The 21,699-nt window shown below is 41.3% G+C and overlaps 1 protein-coding gene across 3 annotated transcripts; it reads left to right on the top strand.

Moving 5' to 3' along the window:
• The first annotated feature begins 731 nt into the window (after positions 1-731).
• HERPUD1 (homocysteine inducible ER protein with ubiquitin like domain 1) lies at positions 732-20,128 on the top strand. 3 transcript variants are annotated; one of them, XM_060787989.2, is made up of 8 exons: positions 732-927; positions 11,067-11,144; positions 11,256-11,327; positions 13,142-13,260; positions 15,023-15,139; positions 17,048-17,392; positions 18,350-18,455; positions 18,656-20,128. In XM_060787989.2, exons 1-8 carry the CDS (start codon positions 781-783, stop codon positions 18,815-18,817), a joined length of 1,146 nt encoding a protein of 381 aa, XP_060643972.2. In that variant the 5' UTR covers positions 732-780; the 3' UTR covers positions 18,818-20,128. The 3 variants fall into 3 exon arrangements, with proteins under 3 accessions (XP_060643972.2, XP_060643971.2, XP_060643970.2); XM_060787988.2 differs by having other exon boundaries at positions 11,253-11,327; positions 18,659-20,128; XM_060787987.2 differs by having other exon boundaries at positions 733-927; positions 11,253-11,327.
• The last annotated feature ends 1,571 nt before the right edge of the window (positions 20,129-21,699 follow it).

The raw sequence follows: 21,699 nt of genomic DNA, 5'->3' as shown, positions 1-21,699 counted from the left end.
ATATAATATAATATATATTATATTGGTACTAATATATTAATATGATAAGTATATATTTCATTATAATGTTATTAATAATATAATGTAATATAATATAATAATTATTATAGTGGTACTAATATATTAATATGATAAGTATATATTTCACTATAATGTTATTAATAATATAATATAATATAATATAATATAATAATTATTATAGTGGTACTAATATATTAATATGATAAGTATATATTTCATTATAATGTTATTAATAATATAATGTAATATATATTATATTGGTACTAATATATTAATATAATAGATAAGTATATATTTCACTATAATGTTATTAATAATATAATATATATAATATATAATATATATAATAATATAATATATAAACACCTGCAGTGTTTAACATGTTATATATATATATATATATATATATATAAAACATGTTAAAATATATATTATAATTATATAATAGTAATAATAGACTATACTGGTCTCCATCTCATCTTCCCAGCCATCCAATGGGGCTACACAACGTCAACCAATGCCAATGAGATGGACAGCAACATTGCTGAGGCTCTGGCCCCGCCCACTTCTTCCGCTTTCTTTCTCCCCCCGCCCCTTCCGCTGCTGATTGGCCCACGTCCCGCCTCGCTGGCCAATCCGCGAAGGCCAACAACGAGGGGGGCGGAGCCAAGCAGAGTCTATATAAGGGGCCTTCCTGGGCGTGACTTCACGCTGTCGTCACCGGCGGCGGAGGAGAGAGGGAGAAGGTGCTGTGCCGTCATGGAGCCCGGCGAGGCCTCAGGCCTGGTCTCCCTGCTGGTCCGGAGCCCCGCGCAACGCCACGAGGACTTGCCTCTCTCCGCCCGGCGCTCCTGGAGTGTCCGGCGCCTCAAGGCCGAACTCCGCCGCCTGCACCCGGAAGCCCCGGTGAGGCCTTGGGAACAGCTGCGATACCCGGATGTAATGCTTGGGTTGACGTCGGCGCCGCCATCTTCCTTTTGGGCAAAGCGGGAAGAGAAGCCATTCGGGGGGGGGGGGGGGGATACAGCTCCCAGAATCCACCTTTTGGGGAAACTAAAACTCCCAAAGATAATGATAATAATTCCACAGAGATTCTTTTGGGGGTGGATTGGGAGTTCTAGTTCCCCCAAGAGTTAGAAAACATAATAATAGTAGTAATTCTACAGAGATTGGGGGTTATAGTTCCCCCAAGAGTTAGAAAATACAATAATAATTCCACAGAGATTCTTTTGGGGGAGGATTGGGAGTTATAGTTCCCTCAAGAGTTAGAAAATATAATAATACTAATAATTCCACAGAGAATTTTGGGGGAAAATTGGGAGTTATAGTTCCCCCAAGAGTGAGAAAATATAATAATTCAATAGAGAGAGTTATAGTTCCCCCAAGAGTTAGAAAATATAATAATAATTCCATAGAGATTCTTTTGGGGGAAGATTGGGAGTTGTAGTTCCCTCAAGAGTTAGAAAACATAATAATACTAATAGTTCCACAGAGAATTTTGGGGGAAAATTGGGAGTTATAGTTCCCCCAAGAGTTAGAAAATATAGTAATAATTCCACAGAGATTCTTTTGGGGGAGGGTTGGGAGTTCTAGTTCCCCCAAGAGTTAGAAAATATAATACTAATAATTCCATAGAGATTCTTTTGGGGGAGGGTTGGGAGTTCTAGTTCCCCCAAGAGTTAGAAAATATAATACTAATAATTCCATAGAGATTCTTTTGGGGGAGGGTTGGGAGTTATAGTTTCCCCAAGAATTAGAAAATAGAATAATAGTAATAATAATTCCCCCAAGAGTTAGAAAATATAATAATAATTATTCCACAGAGATTCTTTTGGGGGAGGGTTGGGAGTTATAGTTCCCCCAGAGTTAGATAATAATAATAATTCCATAGGGATTCTTTTGAGGGAGGATTAGGAGTTATAGTTCCCCCAAGAGTTAGAAAATATAATACTAATAATAGAGGAAGAAGTTGCATGGGGAAAGAGGATGAAAAAGATTCCAGGGAGTTTTTTCTCTCTCTCTCTCTCTCTTTTTAAGGGGGTTCTGGGAGTTATAGTTTTCCCAAGAGCTGGAGGTAAAAAGTTTATTATTATTGATAAAAGAAGAAGCAAAATTCCAGGGAGATTCTTTTGGGGGAAGAGTGGGAGGTATAGTTTTTCCAAGAGTTAGATATAGGAACTATAATAATAATGATAATAATAGAGGTAGAGGTTGCATGGGGGGAAGAGGAAGAAAAAGATTCCAGGGAGTTTTTTTTGTTAAGGGGGGGGGGTATGGGAGTTATAGTTCTCCCATGAGTTGGAGGTAGAAAATATAATAATAATAATAATAATAATAGAGGAAAAGGAAGGAGAAGAAAATCCAGGGAGATAATTTGGGGAGATGACTGGGAGTTATAGTTTTCCTAAGAGTTAGAGATAGGAACTGCAATAATAATAGAGGAAGAGGTTGCATGGGGGATGAGGAAGAAAAACATTCCAGAGAAATTCTTTTTTTTAAAGGGGGGTTCTAGGAGTTATAGTTCCCCCCCCCCCCCGAATGAGTTGGAGATTAAAAATGTTATGTATTATTATACTTATAGAAGAAGAATTTGCATGGGGGGGGGGAGAAAGAAAAAGATTTCAGAGAGTTTTCTCTCTCTTTTTAAAGGGAGTTCTGGGAGTTATAGTTCTCCCATGAGTTGGAGATAGAAAATAGTATTAATTAATAATTATTATAGCGGAAAAAGAAAAGGAAAAAAATTCAGGGAGATTCTTTTGGGGGAGGATTGGGAGTAAGTTACCCCAAGAGTTAGAATATATAATAATAGAGGAAGAGGTTGCATGGGGAAAAAGGGTGGAAAAGATTCCAGGGAGTTCTCTTGCTCTTTTTTTAAGGGAGTTCTGGGAGTTATAGTTCCCCTCCAAGAGTTCAAGGTAGAAAAATTATATATTATTATTATTATTATTATACTTATAGAAGGGGATGAAAAAGATTCCAGGGAGTTCTCTCTGTTTTTAAGGGAGTTCAGGGAGTTATAGTTCTCCCATGAGTTGGAAATAGAAAATATTATTAATTAATAATTATTATAGAGGAAAAAGAAGAAAATTATCAGGGAGATTCTTTTGGGGGGAGGATTGGGAGTTACAGTTACCCCAAGAATTAGAAAATATAGTAATAGAGGAAGAGGTTGCATGGGGGAAGAGGGTGGAAAAGATTCCAGAGAGTTCTCTCTCTTTTTATAAAGAGGGTTCTGGGAGTTATAGTTCCTGTCCAAAATATTATTATTATTATTATATATGTGTTATTGTTATTGGAGTCCCCAGTGGTGCAGTGGGTTAAACTGGGGAGCGGTGTGAGCTCTCGCTGTTAGCTGCAGCTTATGTCAACCTAGCAGTTCGAAAACATGCAAATGTGAGTAGATCCATAGGTACCGCTTCGGCGTGAAGGTAACAGCATTCCATGCAGTCACGCTAGCCGCATGACCTTGGAGGTGTCTGTGGACAATGCCGGCTCTTTGGCTTAGAAATGGAAATGAGCACTGTCCCCAGAGTTGGACACGACTGGACTCAATGTCAGGGGAAAACATTTACCTTACCTATTATTATAATTATACTCATAGAGCAGTGGTTCGCAACCTGTGGGTCCCCAGGTGTTTTGGCCTATTATTTATTTACTTACAGTATTTATATTCCGCCCTTCTCACCTCGCAGGGGACTCAGGGCGGATTACAATGTACATATACATGGCAAACATTCAATGCCATAGACACACAACATATATAGACAGAACACAGGGGCAATTTAACATTCCAGCTTCTGCCACCAGGGGAGCTGTCGCTTCACTGCCCGTCTGTGACTCTGATGAAGTACTTCCTCATTCTTTGCATACTTCCTGGAGATTTTTTTATGGTCTCGTAAATCAGTTAAATTAGCCTTCCCACGTAAGTGGTGCCTAAATTCCCTATTTGAAAGCTGCAACTGTTTCAGGTTGCAAAGGTCAACAACAAGCTACACAATTTTGTATTGTCGAAGGCTTTCATGGCCGGAATCACTGGGGGGTTGTAGGTTTTTTTCGGGCTATATGGCCATGTTCCAGAGGCATTCTCTCCTGACGTTTCGCCTGCACCTATGGCAAGCATCCTCAGAGGTAGTGAGGTCTGTTGGAACTAGGAAAATGGGTTTATATAACTATGGAATGACCAGGATGGGACAAAGAACTCTTGTCTGTTGGAGCTAGGTCTGAATGTTTCAACTGACCATTTTGATTAGCATTTGATGGCCTGGCAGGTGTTTGGAGTGGCTTGTTAGTGCCTGGGGCAATCTTTTGTTGAGAGGTGATTACACAATTTTGGTCGGGAGCTCACTTCGAACTCATGACCTTCCAGTCAGTAGTGATCTTAATGCAGCTGACTCCCAGTCCCAGTTTACTAACTGTTGGGATTTCTGGGAGTTGAAGGCCAAAACTTCTGGCGAACCACAGGTTGAGAACTACTGTGGTAGAGGAAGAGGTTGCATGGGGTAAAGGAAGAAGAAAATACCAGGATGTATTGGGGGGGGGGGTGTAATTCTTGGAGTTTGTAGTTCCTCCAAGAGTTGGAGGTAGAAAATATTGTTATTTTTAGAGACTCAGAGTGGAGCTGCCCTTCAGGATTTTTTACTCTCCAGACCTGTTTGCTTAAACCCAACACAGGAGGATGGGCTTTACAGTTTCCTCCTGGTTTAAAGGAAGATTTAGCATCAGGTCCAAGGTTGTCCTGAGGGTGGAGTGGCCCTCGAAGGAAAGGGATGGAGCATTTTTGGGGACTTCAGCAAGAGAATGTGGCACCAGGCTCAGGGTCGTATCTGATGGTTCACATTCTTGGTACTATTGTCTTTTCCTCTTGTAGAGTGTGAGACTTCAGGCTGTTCTGTATATTTTCCTCTTGTTCTTCCATCTGAAAGGATTTTCTTTTGTTTGTTTACTTATGTAGTATTTTTTTAAATTGTTGTTATTTTTTATTGTTTTATTCCTCTTTTCTCCTCCTCTAAATATGTAAGGAAATTATCCCAATTTGTTATTTTGGTCACATTACTATTTTGAGATATTCTTTGTGTAAGTAGGTTCATATTCATTATATCTAGGACTTTCAGTGTATTGTATGCTTTGTATTTCGATATTGTATTCGTTTCGTTATTGTTTTGAGGTCGTTTCGTTATTATTTCCGCATGTCTGGGCCAGTTTTATGGTTTAATTAGTGAAAAAAAATTATAATATCACACCAACAGTCAACAACAGAGGGAGAGGGAAGCTTCAGAAGGTTTTGGAGGTTTTTTAGCGTATTTCGCGGTCGCGTCCGCCATTAACGAATCGATTCGTTATTGTTTCGGAAATCGATTCGTTAATTTTTTGCCATTTACGAAATTTCGTAAATATCGAACTTTTTAAGAGGAAAATTTTGTAATTATTTTAAATATCGAAACAAAAAAACCTCCCAAATACAAATCGATTTTAGAAACAAATTTTTCCGTTGTTACCCAGGCCTACTGGCTACCAGCATTAAAAAACTCAAAAATTACAACAGCAAAACAACAGAGAGTAAACAATCAGGCACATCAAATCACTCTCAACAAAAGATTCCTCCCAGGCACTTCCAAGCCATTAAATGCTAATGAAGGTGGTCAGTTGAAACATTCACACCCAGCTCCAGCAGAGAAGAGCACTTTGCCCCACCCCAGTCATTCCACAGATATAAACCCATTTTCCTATTTCCAACAGACCTCACTACCTCTGAGGATGCTTACCATAGATGCAGGCGAAACGTCAGGAGAAATGCCTCTAGAACTTGGCCCTATAGCCCGAAAAAACCCACAAGAACCTAATCATGGAGTGGATTTTGTATAAGGGAGTCTAATGGTCCAGTGGCTTGAAGGTGTAAGATCTGAGGCTAATACAGAGCACTACATCTCCCTTTGAGGTGGTGATGGGGTATAAATAAAATTATTATTATTATTATTATTATTATTATTACAACAGCAACAAAAACACAGTTTTTGTTCCTGTCATTCCCTAATTGGCTCTATTATAAAGAAAGCATAGGAAAAATGTATTATGTCCTGCCAAAACTTTGTTTTTGTCGTCTGCACAAAAGGTTACAAAATGCCACATTGAAAGGTTAAAAATGGCAGCCACGAAAGCAAAGTTGTTGGAGCATAACAACTATGTTCAAAGTAAATACCACACAATTAAACAGGAAATAATACTTTGAAACCATGTACAGAAAATATTTCAAGTGTTGTTACATTACATTGTATCTTGCTTTCTTAAAATGAGACTCAAAGCAGTTTGCAACACTATAATTTAAAGCCTGCGACATAGAGACATATTAAACACTAGCCGTCCCCCGCCACACATTGCTGGGCCCACCTGGGGGTTTTGTATGGGATGTTTGGCCCAATTCTATCGTTGGTGGGGTTCAGAATGCTCTGTGATTGTAGGAGAACTATAAATCCCAGCAACTTCAACTCCCAAATGTCAAGATTCTATTTTCCCCAAATTCCACCAGTGTTTACATTCGGGCATATTGAGTACTCGTGTAGAGTTTGGTCCAGATCCATCATTGTTTGAGTCCTCCATGATCGCTGGATGTAGGCGAACTACAACTCCAAAACTAAAGGACACTGCCCACCAAACCCTTCCAGTATTTTCAGTTGGTCATGGGAGAACTGTGTGCTTAGTTTGGTTCAATTCCATCATTGGTGAGGTTCAGAATGCTCTTTGATTGTACGTGAACTATAAATCCCAGCAACTACAACTCCCAAATGTCAAGATTCTATTTTCCCCCAAACTCCACCAGTATTTACATTTGGGCATATTGAGTATTCGTGTAGAGTCCAGATCCATCATTGTTGGAGTCCACAGTGCTCTCTGGATGTAGGTGAACTATAAATCCCAGCAACTACAACTCCCAAATGACAAAATCAATTTTTTTGAGTTGAGGACATAAATTGGACTGTTAGGTGTCTTGTGTCCAAATTTGGTGTCAATTCCCCCACTGGTTTTTGAGTTCTGATGGTAGCACAAACGAACATTACATTTTTATTTATATAGATTAAAATACAATCAAACATTAAAATACAATCTATATAAATAAAAATGTAATGTTTGTTTGTGGGGTTAACATAACTCAAAAACCACTGGACAAAATGACACCAAATTTGGCCACAAAACACCTACTAACCCAAGGAGTGACCATCACTCAAAAAATTGATGTTGTCATTTGTGAGTTGTAGTTGCTGGGATTTATAGTTCACCTACAATCAAAGAGCATTCTGAACTCCACCAACGATGGAATTGAACCAGACTTGGCACACAGGACTCCCATGACCAACAGAAAACACTTTGGTGGGCATTGACTTTGAGTTTGGGAGTTGTAGTTCACCTACATCCAGAGAGCACTGTGGACTCAAACAATGATGGATCTGGACCAAACTTGGCATGAATATTCAATATGCCCAAATACGAACACAGATGGAATTTAGGGGAAATAGACTTTGACATTTGGGCATTGTAGTTACTGGGATTTATAGTTCACCTACAATCAAAGAGCATTCTGAACCTCTCCAACAACAGACTTGGGGCAAACTTCCCACACAGAACCCCCATGACCAACAGAAAATACTTAAGGTCATCCAATTTAACTGCCTTCACCAGGGCAAGAAAACATAAAGCCCTCCTGACAGAGAGCCATCCAGCCATAGATATAAATATATATGATTCACACACAGATATAGTATCCTAGATTTGAAAGGGACCCCTAAAGAAGGACAATTATGTTGCATGTTCCAGAGTAGGCAAACCAGACAATCTCCACATCAACACTGACAAAGAAACAGCAAGAAATACTGTTTACCCACAAGCAGAAAGAAATTACAGATATTAGAAACCAACACTTTCTCATGACTTTATTTTCCAGATCACCAGACTGGGCCACAGCAACGCGTGGCAGGGGACAACTAGTTAAATATAGAATTGTTCAAGCATATGGTTAAACAAGCCTAAAACTATTACAAACTGTTAGCATAATTATGGTATAACACAGGCATTGGCAAACTTTGGCCCTCCAGGTGTATTGGATTCCAACTCCCACAATTCCAAACAGTTAGGAATTGTGGGTGTTAAAGTCCAAAACGCTTGGAGGGCCAAAGTTTGCCCCTGCCTGGTATAACACTACATATCAGCAAAGCTTCTTATCTCTTGTTTTTTTACCACTTTCCGCTTAGTACCACATGGTGATATGATTCTTGTGTCAACTCCACTGTTGTGTTCCCTTGCGCAAAGGCGCAAGGTGAAACGCCCGCTCCACATCAGCAAACGAGTTATGTAACCGGACAGTTTCCTAGTCATTGGTCTGCCTGATTAATCTTTGAGCAGAGAGTTCTGTTATTTTTTGCCAAACAGAAAATGAATTATGGAGTGTTTTCCCCTTCATAGAATCAAAGAATCAAAGAGTTGGAAGAGACCTCATGGGCCATCCAGTCCAACCCCCTGCCAAGAAGCAGGAATATTGCATTCAAATCACCCCTGACAAATGGCCATCCAGCCTCTGCTTAAAAGCTTCAAAAGAAGGAGCCTCCACCACACTCCGGGGCAGAGAGTTCCACTGCTGAACGGCTCTCACAGTCAGGAAGTTCTTCCTCATGTTCAGATGGAATCCCCTGTCAGCATTGCCCCATCTTCTCCTCGAAGAGGTCCTATCGCCTCCTTGTTTTTCCTTTTTCTACTGACATAAGAATGGAAGCCCTTTTTATTGTTTTTAATGTCCCTGGCAAGTCTGAGCTCGTTTTTTGCTTTAGCCTTGCAGACCTTTTCCCTACAGGTGTTGGCCATTTGTTTGAATTCTTCTTTGGTGATTTCTCCCTTTTTCCACTTCTTGTGCATGTCTCTTTTGTGTCTTAGCACAGTTAGAAGTTCTTTGGACATCCATTCTGGCTTCTTTGCACTTGTCCTATTTTTTCTCTTTGTTGGCACGGTTTGCAATTGCGCCTTGAGTATTTCACTCTTGAGAAATTCCCATCCATCCGTAACTCCCTTGTCTTTTAGTATCTGTGTTCACGGAATGCTGCTCAGCGTTTCCTTCATTTTTTGGAAATCAGCTCTCCTAAAGTCCAAAATGCGGGTTTGACTTGTCTTAGTTTCGGCCTTCCTTTGTACCTCAAATTGCAGGAGTACATGGTCACTTGCCCCTAAGGATCCTACCACTTCGACCGCATCGATCAGGTTCTCCGCATTTGTTAGGATGAGATCAAGAGTAGCCAATCCCCTTGTTGTCTCTTCTACCTTCTGGACCATGAAATTGTCTGCAAGGCAAGTGAGGAATTTGTTGGACTTTGTACTCTTGGCCGAGTTTGTTTTCCAGCAAATATCGGGATAGTTGAAATCGCCAATGACTACTACATGCTTATAGCTCTTGATTTATGTCTGATGACACTTGCCTTGGAACTCTTGTGTAATACTAAAAACATTTGTTGCATCGCTACTGTTGTGTGTCCAGGTTGTTCCCAACTTGTGATGACCCTAAGGAGATCCTATCACAGATAAAGAAAGGAAAAGAATGGTTAGAGAAATAGAGGAAACACAAAAACTTATTACAAAGTAAATACCAAGTGCCGGTGAAAGTAAAGTTGGAAAAATTAAAGAAACAATGAGAAGAAATGGATAATTTGGACTTAGGGAGAAAAGAAATATTTGTTAAAAATAATAATAATTTTCAAAGACAAAATACAGAATTCTTTATGCAACCCAAAGCTAACATATACTTCCCTATGCAATCCAAAGTTTGCATGCGGGCGCATGTGTGTGTGTAATTACACTTAAAAATGTAATAAGAACAAACTTACAAAATCCATGTTGTCCATAACTTGGGGACTATTTGTATTATTAATTGCAAGGTTGAAATGGTCTTACAGAAAGTCTGTGTTAAGTTGACAGCTATTAATAGGAGGGAGGAGTTATGTAATGAGGATCCTAACAGATACCAGAGATTAACATAGATATCAATCTTGATGAGATTATCCAAGATGACCTCAGATGGGCATGCATCTAATAGGTAACTATTGTTTGGTCTGAAGCACAAATAGAGTTCTTGTGGGTTTTTTCGGGCTATAGGGCCATGTTCTAGAGGCATTTCTCCTGACGTTTCGCCTGCATCTTTGGCAAGCATCCTCAGAGGTAGTGAGGTCTGTTGGAATTAGGACAATGGGTTTATATATCTGTGGAATGGCTGGGGTGGGGCAAAGAGCTCTTCTCTGCTGGAGCTAGGTGTGAATCTTTCAACTGACCACCTTCATTAGCATTTGAAGGCCTGGCTGAGCCTGGGAAAATGTTCTGTTGAGAGGTGTTAAGATGTGCCTGGTTGTTTCCTCTCTGCTGTTTTGCTGTTGTAATTTTAGAGTTTTTTAATACTGGTAGCCAGATTTTGTTCATTTTCATGGTCTCTTCCTTTCTGTTGAATACTCTAAAAAACCTCTAAAATTACAACAGTAAAACAGCAGAGAGGAAACAACCAGGCACATCTTATCACCTCTCAACAAGAGATTTTCCCAGGCTCAGCCAGGCCTTCAAATGCTAATGAAGGTGGTCAGTTGAAAGATTCACACCTAGCTCCAGCAGAGAAGAGCTCTTTGCCCCACCCCAGCCATTCCACAGATATATAAACCCATTGTCCTAATTCCAACAGACCTCACTACCTCTGAGGATGCTTGCCAAAGATGCAGGCGAAACGTCAGGAGAAATGCCTCTAGAACATGGCCCTATAGCCCGAAAAAACCCACAAGAACCTAGTGATTCCAGCCATGAAGGCCTTCGACAATACACAAATAGAGTCTTCGAAACTTTCATCGTTAAATCTGGTCATAATTGTGAAAGTAGGAGAGATGGCTCTGTGCACATTCATTTTTTTTGACTCTAGGTATGTTGAAGATGAAGTTTCAAATCATGCATATGTTTGCAAAGAACAAAAACATGAATCCTCTGTGCAAGTCAACAGAGACTGGCTTTTGACCACTGTTTCCTGTTTTCTTTTAAAGCCTGAAGACACTCAGAGGTTGATTTATTCTGGGAAGCTTTTGCATGACCACCTGTGCTTGCAAGAAGTGCTCAGTAAGGTATGTCCTCTTTGGTTCTAGCATTACTTTTGGTAGAAGTTGAGCGACATCAAGTAAATGTAAGCAACCGAAACCTTTCTTGAAACCTTACTTCATTTCATTTTTCAGCAGGAAATGGTGCATGTTCTCCACCTGGTGTGCAACGTGAAGAATCAGCCAAAGATGCAAGAGGCCGACACAAAGGTATTAAGAAACAGTCAATTACATTTCTAGCGTATCAGAAAACTTGTAGTGATTGGAGGATTGGCTACTGATAATTACCGTATATATTCGAGTAAAATCCGACCTGCATATAAGCTGAGGCACATAATTTTACCACAAAAAACATATTGACTCAAGTGTAAGCTGAGGGGGGAAATACAGCAGCTACTGGTAAAATTCAAAACAAAATAGATACCAATAAAATTACATTAATTGAGGCATCAGCAGGTTAAATGTTTTTGAATATTTAAATAAAACTAAGATAAGACTCTCCAACTCTGATTAAACCATTATTCTAACCTTCTTCAATGTAAATGTGGTTATGTATCCTTCCAATAATAATAGAGTAAAATAATAAATGGAATAAAAATAATAATAACAGAATAAAATAATGGAAATGGAAGAATAGAGTAAAATAATGGAACTGTAATAGTAACAATAATAAATAGAGTAAAATAATAGTAAGTAAGTAAACTTTATTATGGTCGATGACCATATCATAATGTAATAAAATACTAGAGTAAAATAATGTAAATGTAATAATACCAATAATAATAGAGTAAAATAATAAATGTATTAAAATAACTAGCCGTCCCCTGCCACACGTTGCTGCAGCCCAGTCTGTGTATAGGTGTTTTGTGTGTGTATATATTTGCGTGTATGTGTGTGCAGGTTTTGGCTTTTTAAGTCACTTCTGCTGTGTTTTTCAGTGTTTTTATGTGTGATGGTGACTTGTTGCGTATATATATATGCGTGTGTGTGTGTGTATGTGTGTTTACATGTGTACATGCATATTGTGTATATGTGTGTGCTTGTCTATATGCCTCTTTGTGTGTATATATGTATATGTGTATGTGCATGTGTATATGTATATATGTGTGTATGTATAAGCATGTATGTATATGTGTATATTTGTGCATATATATATGTGTGTGTGTGTGTATTAATGTGTGCATGTACATATGTATGAGTGTATATGGTGTATTTTTTGGGTTTTAAGTCTGTTCCCCTGGGGTTGTGTTTGTGTGTGTGTGTGTGTTTCTGGGTGATGGATACTCTTTGGCCTGATAGGTGTCTTGTGTCCAAATTTGGTGTCAATTTGTCCTGTGGTTTTTGAGTTACGTTAATCCCACAAATGAACATTACATTTTTATTTATATAATAGAGCAAAATAATGTAAATGTAATAATAGAGTAAGATAATAAATGTAATAAAATAATACTAATAATAGAATAAAATAATAAATAACCTTGACTTGAGTATAAGCCAATGGGGGGCTTTTTCAGCCTAAAAAGGGAGCTGAAAAACGAGGCTTATACTCGAGAATATACAGTATTTTGGAAAATGTTTGTGCAGCCTTGTAAGAGCAACAGAATTGTTTTAGATGCAAATGCAAGATTTTTGTTTTTTGGCACATGCCTCTAGTTGGATCCTGGGAAACTTATTAGCCACATTATGCGCCTTTAAGAGCCACAAAATTAACAAGGAGTGATTGGGTAGTTGGTGACCAAAGGGAATAATCTTTTTGTTGTGTTTGTGGGGCCTCTGTTGCAGTGATATTGGAAGTTGGGACTATGAACAACAAGCCTAAATTTGTTGCAATTACTAAACCCAGGAACTCTCAGATCTCTCTTTTGGGGGTTTGTCATTGCTTTAGGTGGTGAAATAGACTGTGTACCGAAACTTTCTTTGCATCGCATAGGAAGTGTTTCATCTCACACTCCATATCGTTTTTAACAATGGAATACCTTCATGAAAGCATGTTTGTAAATCTCTAGTTTTCTGTGTTTATTCAGAATGCAGATGCCAAGCGCCAGCCAGTTCCATCTAGCCCTGTACACACTTCAGTCCCTGCGTGGAATCAGAGCGGGAATGTTTGCAACCAGCCTCATCCAGCAGGAAATACTGGTGATCGGTATGTATATATTGTGAAAGCTGAGTGACTTGGTTATTCCTTGTGTTACCCCTTAAATAGTGGTTCTTAACCTTCCTAATGCTGTGAACCCCCTTAATACAGTTCCTCATGTTGTGGTGACCCCCAACCATAAAATTATTTTCATTGTTACTTCATAACTGTAATTTTGCTACTGTTATGAATCGTAATGTAACTGATCTGCAGGATGTATTTTCAATCACTGGACCAAATTTGGCACAAATGCCCAATAGGCCCAAATTTGAATACTGGTGGGGTTTGGGGGGGATTGGTTTTGTCATTTGAGAGTTGTAGTTGCTGGGATTTATAATTCATCTACTATCAAAGAACATTCTGAACTCCACCAATGATGGAACTGAACCAAACTTAAGACACAGAACTCCCATGACCAACAGAAAATACTAGAAGGGTTTGGTGGGCTTTGACGTTGAGTTTGGGAGTTGTAGTTCACCAAACTTGGAACGAATACTCAATATGCCCAAATGTGACCACTGGCAGGGTTTGGGGAAAATAGACCTTGACATTTGGGAGTTGTATCTGCAGGGATTTATAGTTCACCTACAAGCAAAGAGCATTCTGAACCCCACCAACAATAGAATTGGACCTAACTTTCCACACAGAACCCATATGACCAACAGAAAATACTGTGTCTTCTGATAGTCTTTGGTGACCCCTCTAACACCCTTTTGTGACTCCCCCTTTGGTCCCTACCCTCAGGTTGAGAAACACTGTAATAAATGCTTGCACTTGCATGTGTTTACTTTCTCCAAGTTAAAGTTTAACTTACTTTAATTTTGCCTTCTAGTACTTGAGTGTAGCAATGCCCAAGAATGTGTAGATTTATTTATTTACTAGCCATCCCCTGCCACGTGTTGCTATGGTCCAGTCTGTGTATATGTGTTTTGTGTGTGTGTATGTATTGTGTGTATATGTGTGTTTGTGTATATATGTGGTTTTGCACATTTGTAATGCAATTTTTGTTTTTCTAAATCTCTTTGGCTGTTTTTCAGTGTTTTTATGAGTGATGGTCACTTGTTGGTCTGATAGGTGTATTGTGTCCAAATTTGGTGTCAATTCATCCAGTGGTTTTTGAGTTATGTTAAGCCCACAAACGAACATTGCATTTTTATTTATATAGATTTACAGTATTTATATTCCGCCCTTCCCACCCCGCAGGGGACTCAGGGCAGATTACAATGTACATATACATGGCAAGCATTCAATGCCATAGACACACAGCATATATAGACAGACACACAGAGGCTATTTAACTTGCCAGCTTTCATTAGGGTATTCTGGACACCAGAGGGAGCTGTCGCTTCACCGTCAATTTCAGACACTGATGGAGTACTTCCTCATTCTTTTGCACGCTGCTGGAGAGTTTTACAGTGCCATAAATTAGTTAAATTAGCCTCCCCGCATAGGTGGCACCTAAATTTCCTACTTGACAGTTGCAACTGTCTTTCGGGCTGCAAAGGTCGACAGCAAGCTACACAGAATGGCCGGAAGCTCACTCCCATCAAGGCTGGCTTTGAACTCATGACCTTTTGGTCAATAGTGATCTTAATGTAGCTGACTCCCAGCCAGTTGCGCCACAGTCCCAGTGCTAGATATCTACAAAATTCTTGCTCTGAAGCCTAAGCTCAGAAACTTCCACACAGTGCATCTGAAATTAGCTGGGAATGGGGGAGAATACTAGCAGACCTGTTCTGATCATGTATTTTTGTGTTTGTTTTTATACTAGGTCTCCACCAACTCAGATTCCATTTCAAGGCATGAACCCTGGCTACCCTTATGCAACATATCGAATGCTGCAGTTCTGGTTCCATCAGATTTATGCCAGACAATATTATATGCAATAGTAAGTTGTTCTTTGCCTTGTTTTACTGAGAGTCCAGTGTCTGAGGTGATAGGCACTGTCCTCAATGAGAATTGCCATTTGGCATTGAGTGTTCACCTTCTCAAATATCTCAATGGCTACATGAATGTTTGAGCACTCGCAGAAGCAAATTTAGTCTTTAAAATGTACAGGTGGTTGATTATTTGGTTATGTATAGATAGGTTATGTTGATTTTCCTGGAAATGGGGGCTCAAGGCTGTAATGGACTACCAGCCAGGTTAATCTTTTTAGCCAGTGAAGTTTAAAAGACCTTGTTGGGCAAGTGGGCTTATTAATAAAAGATCCTCCTCATAAATATGCAGCAGAGTAACTTATGAGCAGCAGACTGACCCAGCACCGGTAGCCCAAAGTGATAAAAAGAACAAAAACACACAGACTAATGTTATCTCTTCTTTAGGAGGCTTTTCTTTATAGCAAAACAATATGGTTGCACTGTTTACACAAACAAGGTTTCCATAACACAAACAAAGTTCTTTATACTTCCTCCTTTGCTTCCACGCTGGGCTTCTTTCTCATGCAGATAAACAGCTTCATTCTCACAGAGCTTCCTCTCACACTGAAGTTACACAAGAGCTTAGCACAGTAGCTTTACACACAGCAGCCTTCACACTGGAGCTTCCTCACCAAAGCTTCTCATACTGAGGCCTTTCTCTCACTGAGGCCGTCTCACACTGAGGGCTCTCTCAGACTTGATGCCTCTCTCACACTGAGGTAAACTAACAGGACTTCTCATACTGAGGCATCTCTCACTGAGGTCTGCTAACACTGAGGGCTCTCTCAGACTTGACGCCTCCTCACACTGAGGCAAACTAACAGGCCTTCTCAAACTGAGGCCTTCTCACACTGAGGGCTCTCTCAGACTTGACGTCTCTCTCACACTGAGGTGAACTAACTGAGGTCTCATACTGAGGTCTGCTAACATTTAAGGCTCTCTCAGACTTGACACCTCTCTCACACTGAGGTGAACTAACTGAGGCCTTCTCATACTGAGGCCTTTTCAAACTGAGGGCTCTCTCAGACTTGATGCCTCTCTCACACTGAGGTGAACTAACTGAGGCCTTCTCACACTGAGGGCTCACTCAGACTTGATGCCTCTCTCACACTGAGGCGAACTAACTGAGGCCTTCTCATACTGGGGCCTCTTCACACTGAGGGCTCTCTCAGACTTGACACCTCTCTCACACTGAGGCGAACTAACTGAGGCCTCTCTCACTGAGGTCTGCTAACACTGAAGGCTCTCTCTGACTTGACGCCTCTCTCACATTGAGGTGAACTAACTAGGGCCTTTTCACACTGAGGGCTCTCTCAGACTTGATGCCTCTCTCACACTGTGGCGAACTAACTGAGGCCTTCTCTTACTGGGGCATTTTCACACTGAGGGCTCTCTCAGACTTGACGCCTCTCACACTGAGGTGAACTAACAGGCCTTCTCATACTGGGGCCTTTTCACACTGAGGGCTCTCTCAGACTTGGCGCCTCTTTTCACACTGAGGCGAACTAACTGAGGCCTCTCTCACTGAGGTCTGCTAACACTGAGGGCTCCCTCAGACTACCATCTACTAAGCTACAGGCACACCTGCTTATATAGAACTATGGGTTTTGCTGAGTAATTGTATCAATTTAACCCTTTCAGTGCTTGACTCACATTTTTGTAATTAAAAATACCTAGGTTTTAATATTTCTGACAGACTTGGCCTCCCATTTTTGTCAGTACACGAAGACACCTGTATTGGTAGCATGTACATCCAGCTGCATTGTGTTTATTTGAAACTCTGGTTATGCCCAAACAGCATTAAATTATCTGACTTCTGCTCCTGGCATTCCCTTTCCCTGGCAAAGTGTTCACGTTCCTTCTTACTTTCCATTCAGCATGGCTGCCACTGCTGTCTCCAACGACGCCTCCTCCACACGAAGCACGCAAGAGATCCCGGTTGCCCCGGTGGCAGCGCCTGCTCCTCTTCCTGACCCGTTTCCTGTTGAAAACCAGCCCGTGAATCCAAACGCCCCTGCTCCGGCAAACCTGGGCGTCAATCCGAATCTCCGTGTGAATGCCCAGGGTGGGGCTCTGATGGAGGAAGAGGAGGAGGCCCATCGGGACTGGCTGGACTGGCTTTATTCGGCCACCCTCTTCTACGTTTTCGTCAATATTGTGTATTTCTACTCCAGCATGAGCCGGCTCGTCATGGTGCTGGTGGGCACCCTTCTGATGTATCTGTAAGTATCTGGACAGAAGGGCTTGTTTTTCTTTTGAGCGTTGTGTGTGTGGGATGTGTTGACTCACAAGTTACAGCCCCATAGCACCCTTTTCCATTTCTAAAAATAATACTGCAAGTTCACATGATTTGAATTTTGTTATTTAGAGGACAGATAAGCAGTCAGCTTATCTAGGAAGGCCAGCTGTGTCTTCTGGCAGAGAGAGAAAGGGAAAGTAATATTTATTTGGTTTATGTGCAGTATTTTCTGATGGTCATGGGGATTCCATGTGGGAAGTTTGAGCCAATTCTATCGTTGGTGGAGTTCAGAATGTTCTTTAATTGTAATGAACTATAAATCCTAGCAACTACAACTCCCAAAAGTCAAGGTCTATTTTCCCCAGGCTCCACCAGTGTTCACATTTGCACACATTGAATATTTGTGCCAAGTTTGGTCCAGATCCACCATTGCGTGAATCCACAGTGCTCTCTGGATATAGGTGAACTACAACTCCCAAACTCAAGGTCAATACCCACCAAACCTTTCCAGTGTTTTCCGTTGGCCATGGGAGTTCTGTGTTGCAAATTAGGTTCAAATCCATTACTGGTGGAGTTCAGAATGCTCTTTGATTGTAGGTGAACTATAAATCCCAGCAACTACAACTCCCAAATTACAAAATCAGTCCTCTCCAAACCCCACTAGCATTTACATGTAGGTGCATTGGGTATTTGTGCCCAGTTTGGTCCAGTGAATGAAAGTACATCTTGCATATCTGATATTTACATTATGATTTATAACAGTAGTAAAATGACTGTTATGAAGTAGCAACAAAAACAATGTTATGGTTGGGGGTCACCACAACATGAGGGACTGTATTCAGGGGTCACGGCATTAGGAAGGTTGAAAACCACTGGCCTAGAATGTATTGTTAAAGCTTTCGGAGGGGAAAAACTAATCAATAATGGCTTACCTTCCTAGGCACCATGTAGGCTGGTTTCCATTCAGGCGAGGGCCAGTTCAACCTGCTCAGAACAACGTTCCTCCCCAAGCAGCCATTAACCAAGACCAAAACAATAATTTGCAGGTAAGTTCCTATTGGGTTGTGATTTCAGTCATAATAAGCTTCATCTTTCTAAATGTTTTGTTCCAAATCTAACATATTTTTACCTGAATCAAGCATTTTATGAGGCTTGCCTTTGAGATGGGTAAAGAATCTTCGTCTTGGGCTATGATCCCCAGAACTGGACACAACTTAAGTCTTGCTTTTTATTTTTCCTGGAGCAGCAGCAGGGAGAAAATGTGGGCGAACCGGAGGAAGCCGACGCGGTGGACGTTGTTCCCGAGACCCATCCAGCTGCCCCTTCCTTTGCGAGCACCGCCTGGCTCTTCATCCGGACCTTCTTTGCCTCGCTTTTGCCAGAGGGCCCTCCTGCAGTGGAAAACTGACTGGTCTCTTACTTACGAACCAAATGACCGCACTTTGATACCGGACCTAAGCTGGGAGGCCAAAACTGACCGGTGATGAGGCCAAAAGGATACCGAAGACGAACACGACACAAGGCAAAACAAGCTGGTTTGCCGAAACAGGATCTTCAACAATGTATAGTGCCAGTAAAGCTACAAGTGGACCAAAGGCAGAGAAGCCGATCGCTTCTGCCAGCGTGACTTTATTCCTTTTGGAATATATCCTCATATACTTTAAATACACTGAGTGTATTATTTGATGCAGCCAGTGAATTTAGACATGTATGATCAGGATTTTACAGGGAGAACGTATGCCAAAGACAAAGCGACTACAATATTTCATCTCAAACGAAGTAAACAGTGGATGAGAATAGCTTCCAATAGAAGAAGAAACCATTCCTGAACAGAATGTGTCTACAGGTTGAAAACAAGTCACCAGTTGAGTCCAGATATCTTGAGGAGCAGGTCTGTAAATGCTGAGCAATCCCTGGTATTTCTGTAAGAAGGATTCAGTGGATTATAGTCTAAATAATAATATTTGCAGGTCTTCGTTGTGCCACAAACAGAAGGGGCTTCTGTGTGCTGAAGAGTTGGAGAAAATTGCTTTTTCTCTCTCACGCCATAGCCTTAAAGCTCCATCTATATGTTGAAGAAGTCTTCCAGTCCTACCTCTGCAAAATAATGCTTTGGGTTGGATGCATAGGTGCAAATAGGAAGAAATCTCCTTCAATTCTTTGGGAGGCAACAGAATTATTTTCCCCGTGGATTATAATTTTATTTTTTTAAAGCATGGAGCTCTATAAGGGAAGAGAAAGAACGTGGGCTTACTTTCACGTGCATTTTAAAGCTTGCGGCTTTTATAATTACGATACGATGATTTAGTGCCTTTGGAATCATCTTTAAAGTAGCTGAGATATTTTCCTTTGCTCCTTGATCTTTTCGGAGGCGGTTAAAATGCTTATTTTTTCTGCTCCCCTTTGGCCTATGCCTCCTTCCAAAGCGCCATGAGTTTGCAATGTGAATCTTTGCTGCTCAGGGATAATAATTTCCTTAGACTACCTGCATGTAGGGACAGTTTCTTGTGTATATAATCTACTCCCCCCTAAAAAAAAAATGCTAAAATTGTATTTTCACCATTTTAGATCATGGAAGACTGAACCTCCCATTCATATCTAATATATATTGTAAACTGTATTTGTACAGAGAACTATCTGCCAGACTTTTTCTTGTATATTGTCAAAAAAAAGTTTAATATATGATGGCTTAATTTTATTAAAAGTCATATACTGCTAACAGAGTCTTTTCTTAGTATTTATTTATTTATTGTGTCAGGAGCAGACCAAACAGTTGAAAGTAAATAACGGAGTTATAGCTATTTGTGGAAGCAGGGGCCTGTCTGGGTGAGTGGGCATACATATTTTCACTTTTATTCTATGTCTAGATAGATCTATGGGGGCCCCCGGTGGCTCAGTGGGTTAAAGCACTGAGCTGCTGAGCTTGTGGATCGAAAGGTTGCAGGTTCGATTCCGGGGAGCGGCGTGAGCTTCCCGCTGTCAGCCCTAGCTTCTGCCAACCTAGCAGTTCGAAAACATGGAAATGTGAGTAGATCAATAGGTACCGCTCCGGCGGGAAGGTAACGGCGCTCCATGCAGTCATGCCGGCCACATGACCTTGGAGGTGTCTACAGACAACGCTGGCTCTTCGGCTTAGAAATGGAGATGAGCACCACACCCCAGAGTCAGACATGACTGGACTTAGTGTCAGGGGACTACCTTTACCTTTACCTAGATAGATCTAGATCTCCGAAGATCACAATATACAACTGCATACAAAGGCCTGATCCAGCACAAGGTGAATTTCAATGTTTCAACCACTAGGTAGAGGTAGAGTCAAACTGGCAAACCAAAATGTACAGTTAGTTGAGGCTTGGAAAGTTGCTATTTCCAACAGTCACAACACTGGTTTGCTTGGGGTCAGAGGCAGCCCTAGGTAATTTTCAACGGTAAGCAAACAGTATTTTGGCACCCGCCCCCCCCCCCCCCCAACCAATCATTGATATATATATTCTGTTTGTCGTGGGAGTTCTGTGTGCCATATTTGGCCCAATTCCATCATTGGTGGAGTTCAGAATGTTCTTTGATTGTAGGTGAACTATACATCCCAGTAACTACACTTGCCGCACTTGCTCCCTTGCCTGGCTCGCTTTGGGTCCGGAGGCGTGCCTGAAAACCCCGGCGTGTGCACCAAAAGTCACCTCTTCTGACTTTCTCCTCAGCCATTGGGACAGAGAGAGAGAGAGAGAGAGGTGGAGATGCCCACTTTTCCTGAAGATAGGCGCAAAAACAAAGGAGGGAGCGGAGGTGGGAGATACCTCCAGCTGGAGGGGCTCTCTCTCTCTCTCTCTCTCTCTCTCTCTTGGTCCCAATGGCTGAAGAGAAAGTCAGGAGAAGAGGTGACTTTTGGTGCACACGCTGGGGTCTTCAGACATACCTCCGGACCTGAAGCGGGCCAGGCGCGGCGGCTCCGCTCCTTGGCCCACCTGCAGATTGGGGAGAGGAGAGGAGGCAGGTGGAGCCGGTCATGGGAGCACGAATAGAGCCGGCGCTCAATCATTCTCTACGTTCGATCCCTTCCCCATGACCATGGGGAAGGGATCGAACGTAGAGAATGTTTGAGCGCCGGCTCTATTCGTGCACCCGGTGGCCGGGTGGAGCAGGAACGAGAGGGGCTAGGCGAGGCTCAAGGGCCCGGCCCCTTTGGGAAGAGGATCCCAAGAAAGCTGAGGCTCCCCCCGGACTGCTAGGGCTGTTGTGAGCTTAGGGGGCACTCCTCAAGTGGCGGTCGAGGGGCATTTACAGAGGCGC

This window comes from Anolis sagrei, chromosome 8, assembly GCF_037176765.1.
Source record: "Anolis sagrei isolate rAnoSag1 chromosome 8, rAnoSag1.mat, whole genome shotgun sequence".
In the NCBI taxonomy this organism is placed as follows: domain Eukaryota; kingdom Metazoa; phylum Chordata; class Lepidosauria; order Squamata; family Dactyloidae; genus Anolis; species Anolis sagrei.
Note: the sequence above shows the minus strand (reverse complement) of the source record. Positions and strands in the feature narration are given on the sequence as shown.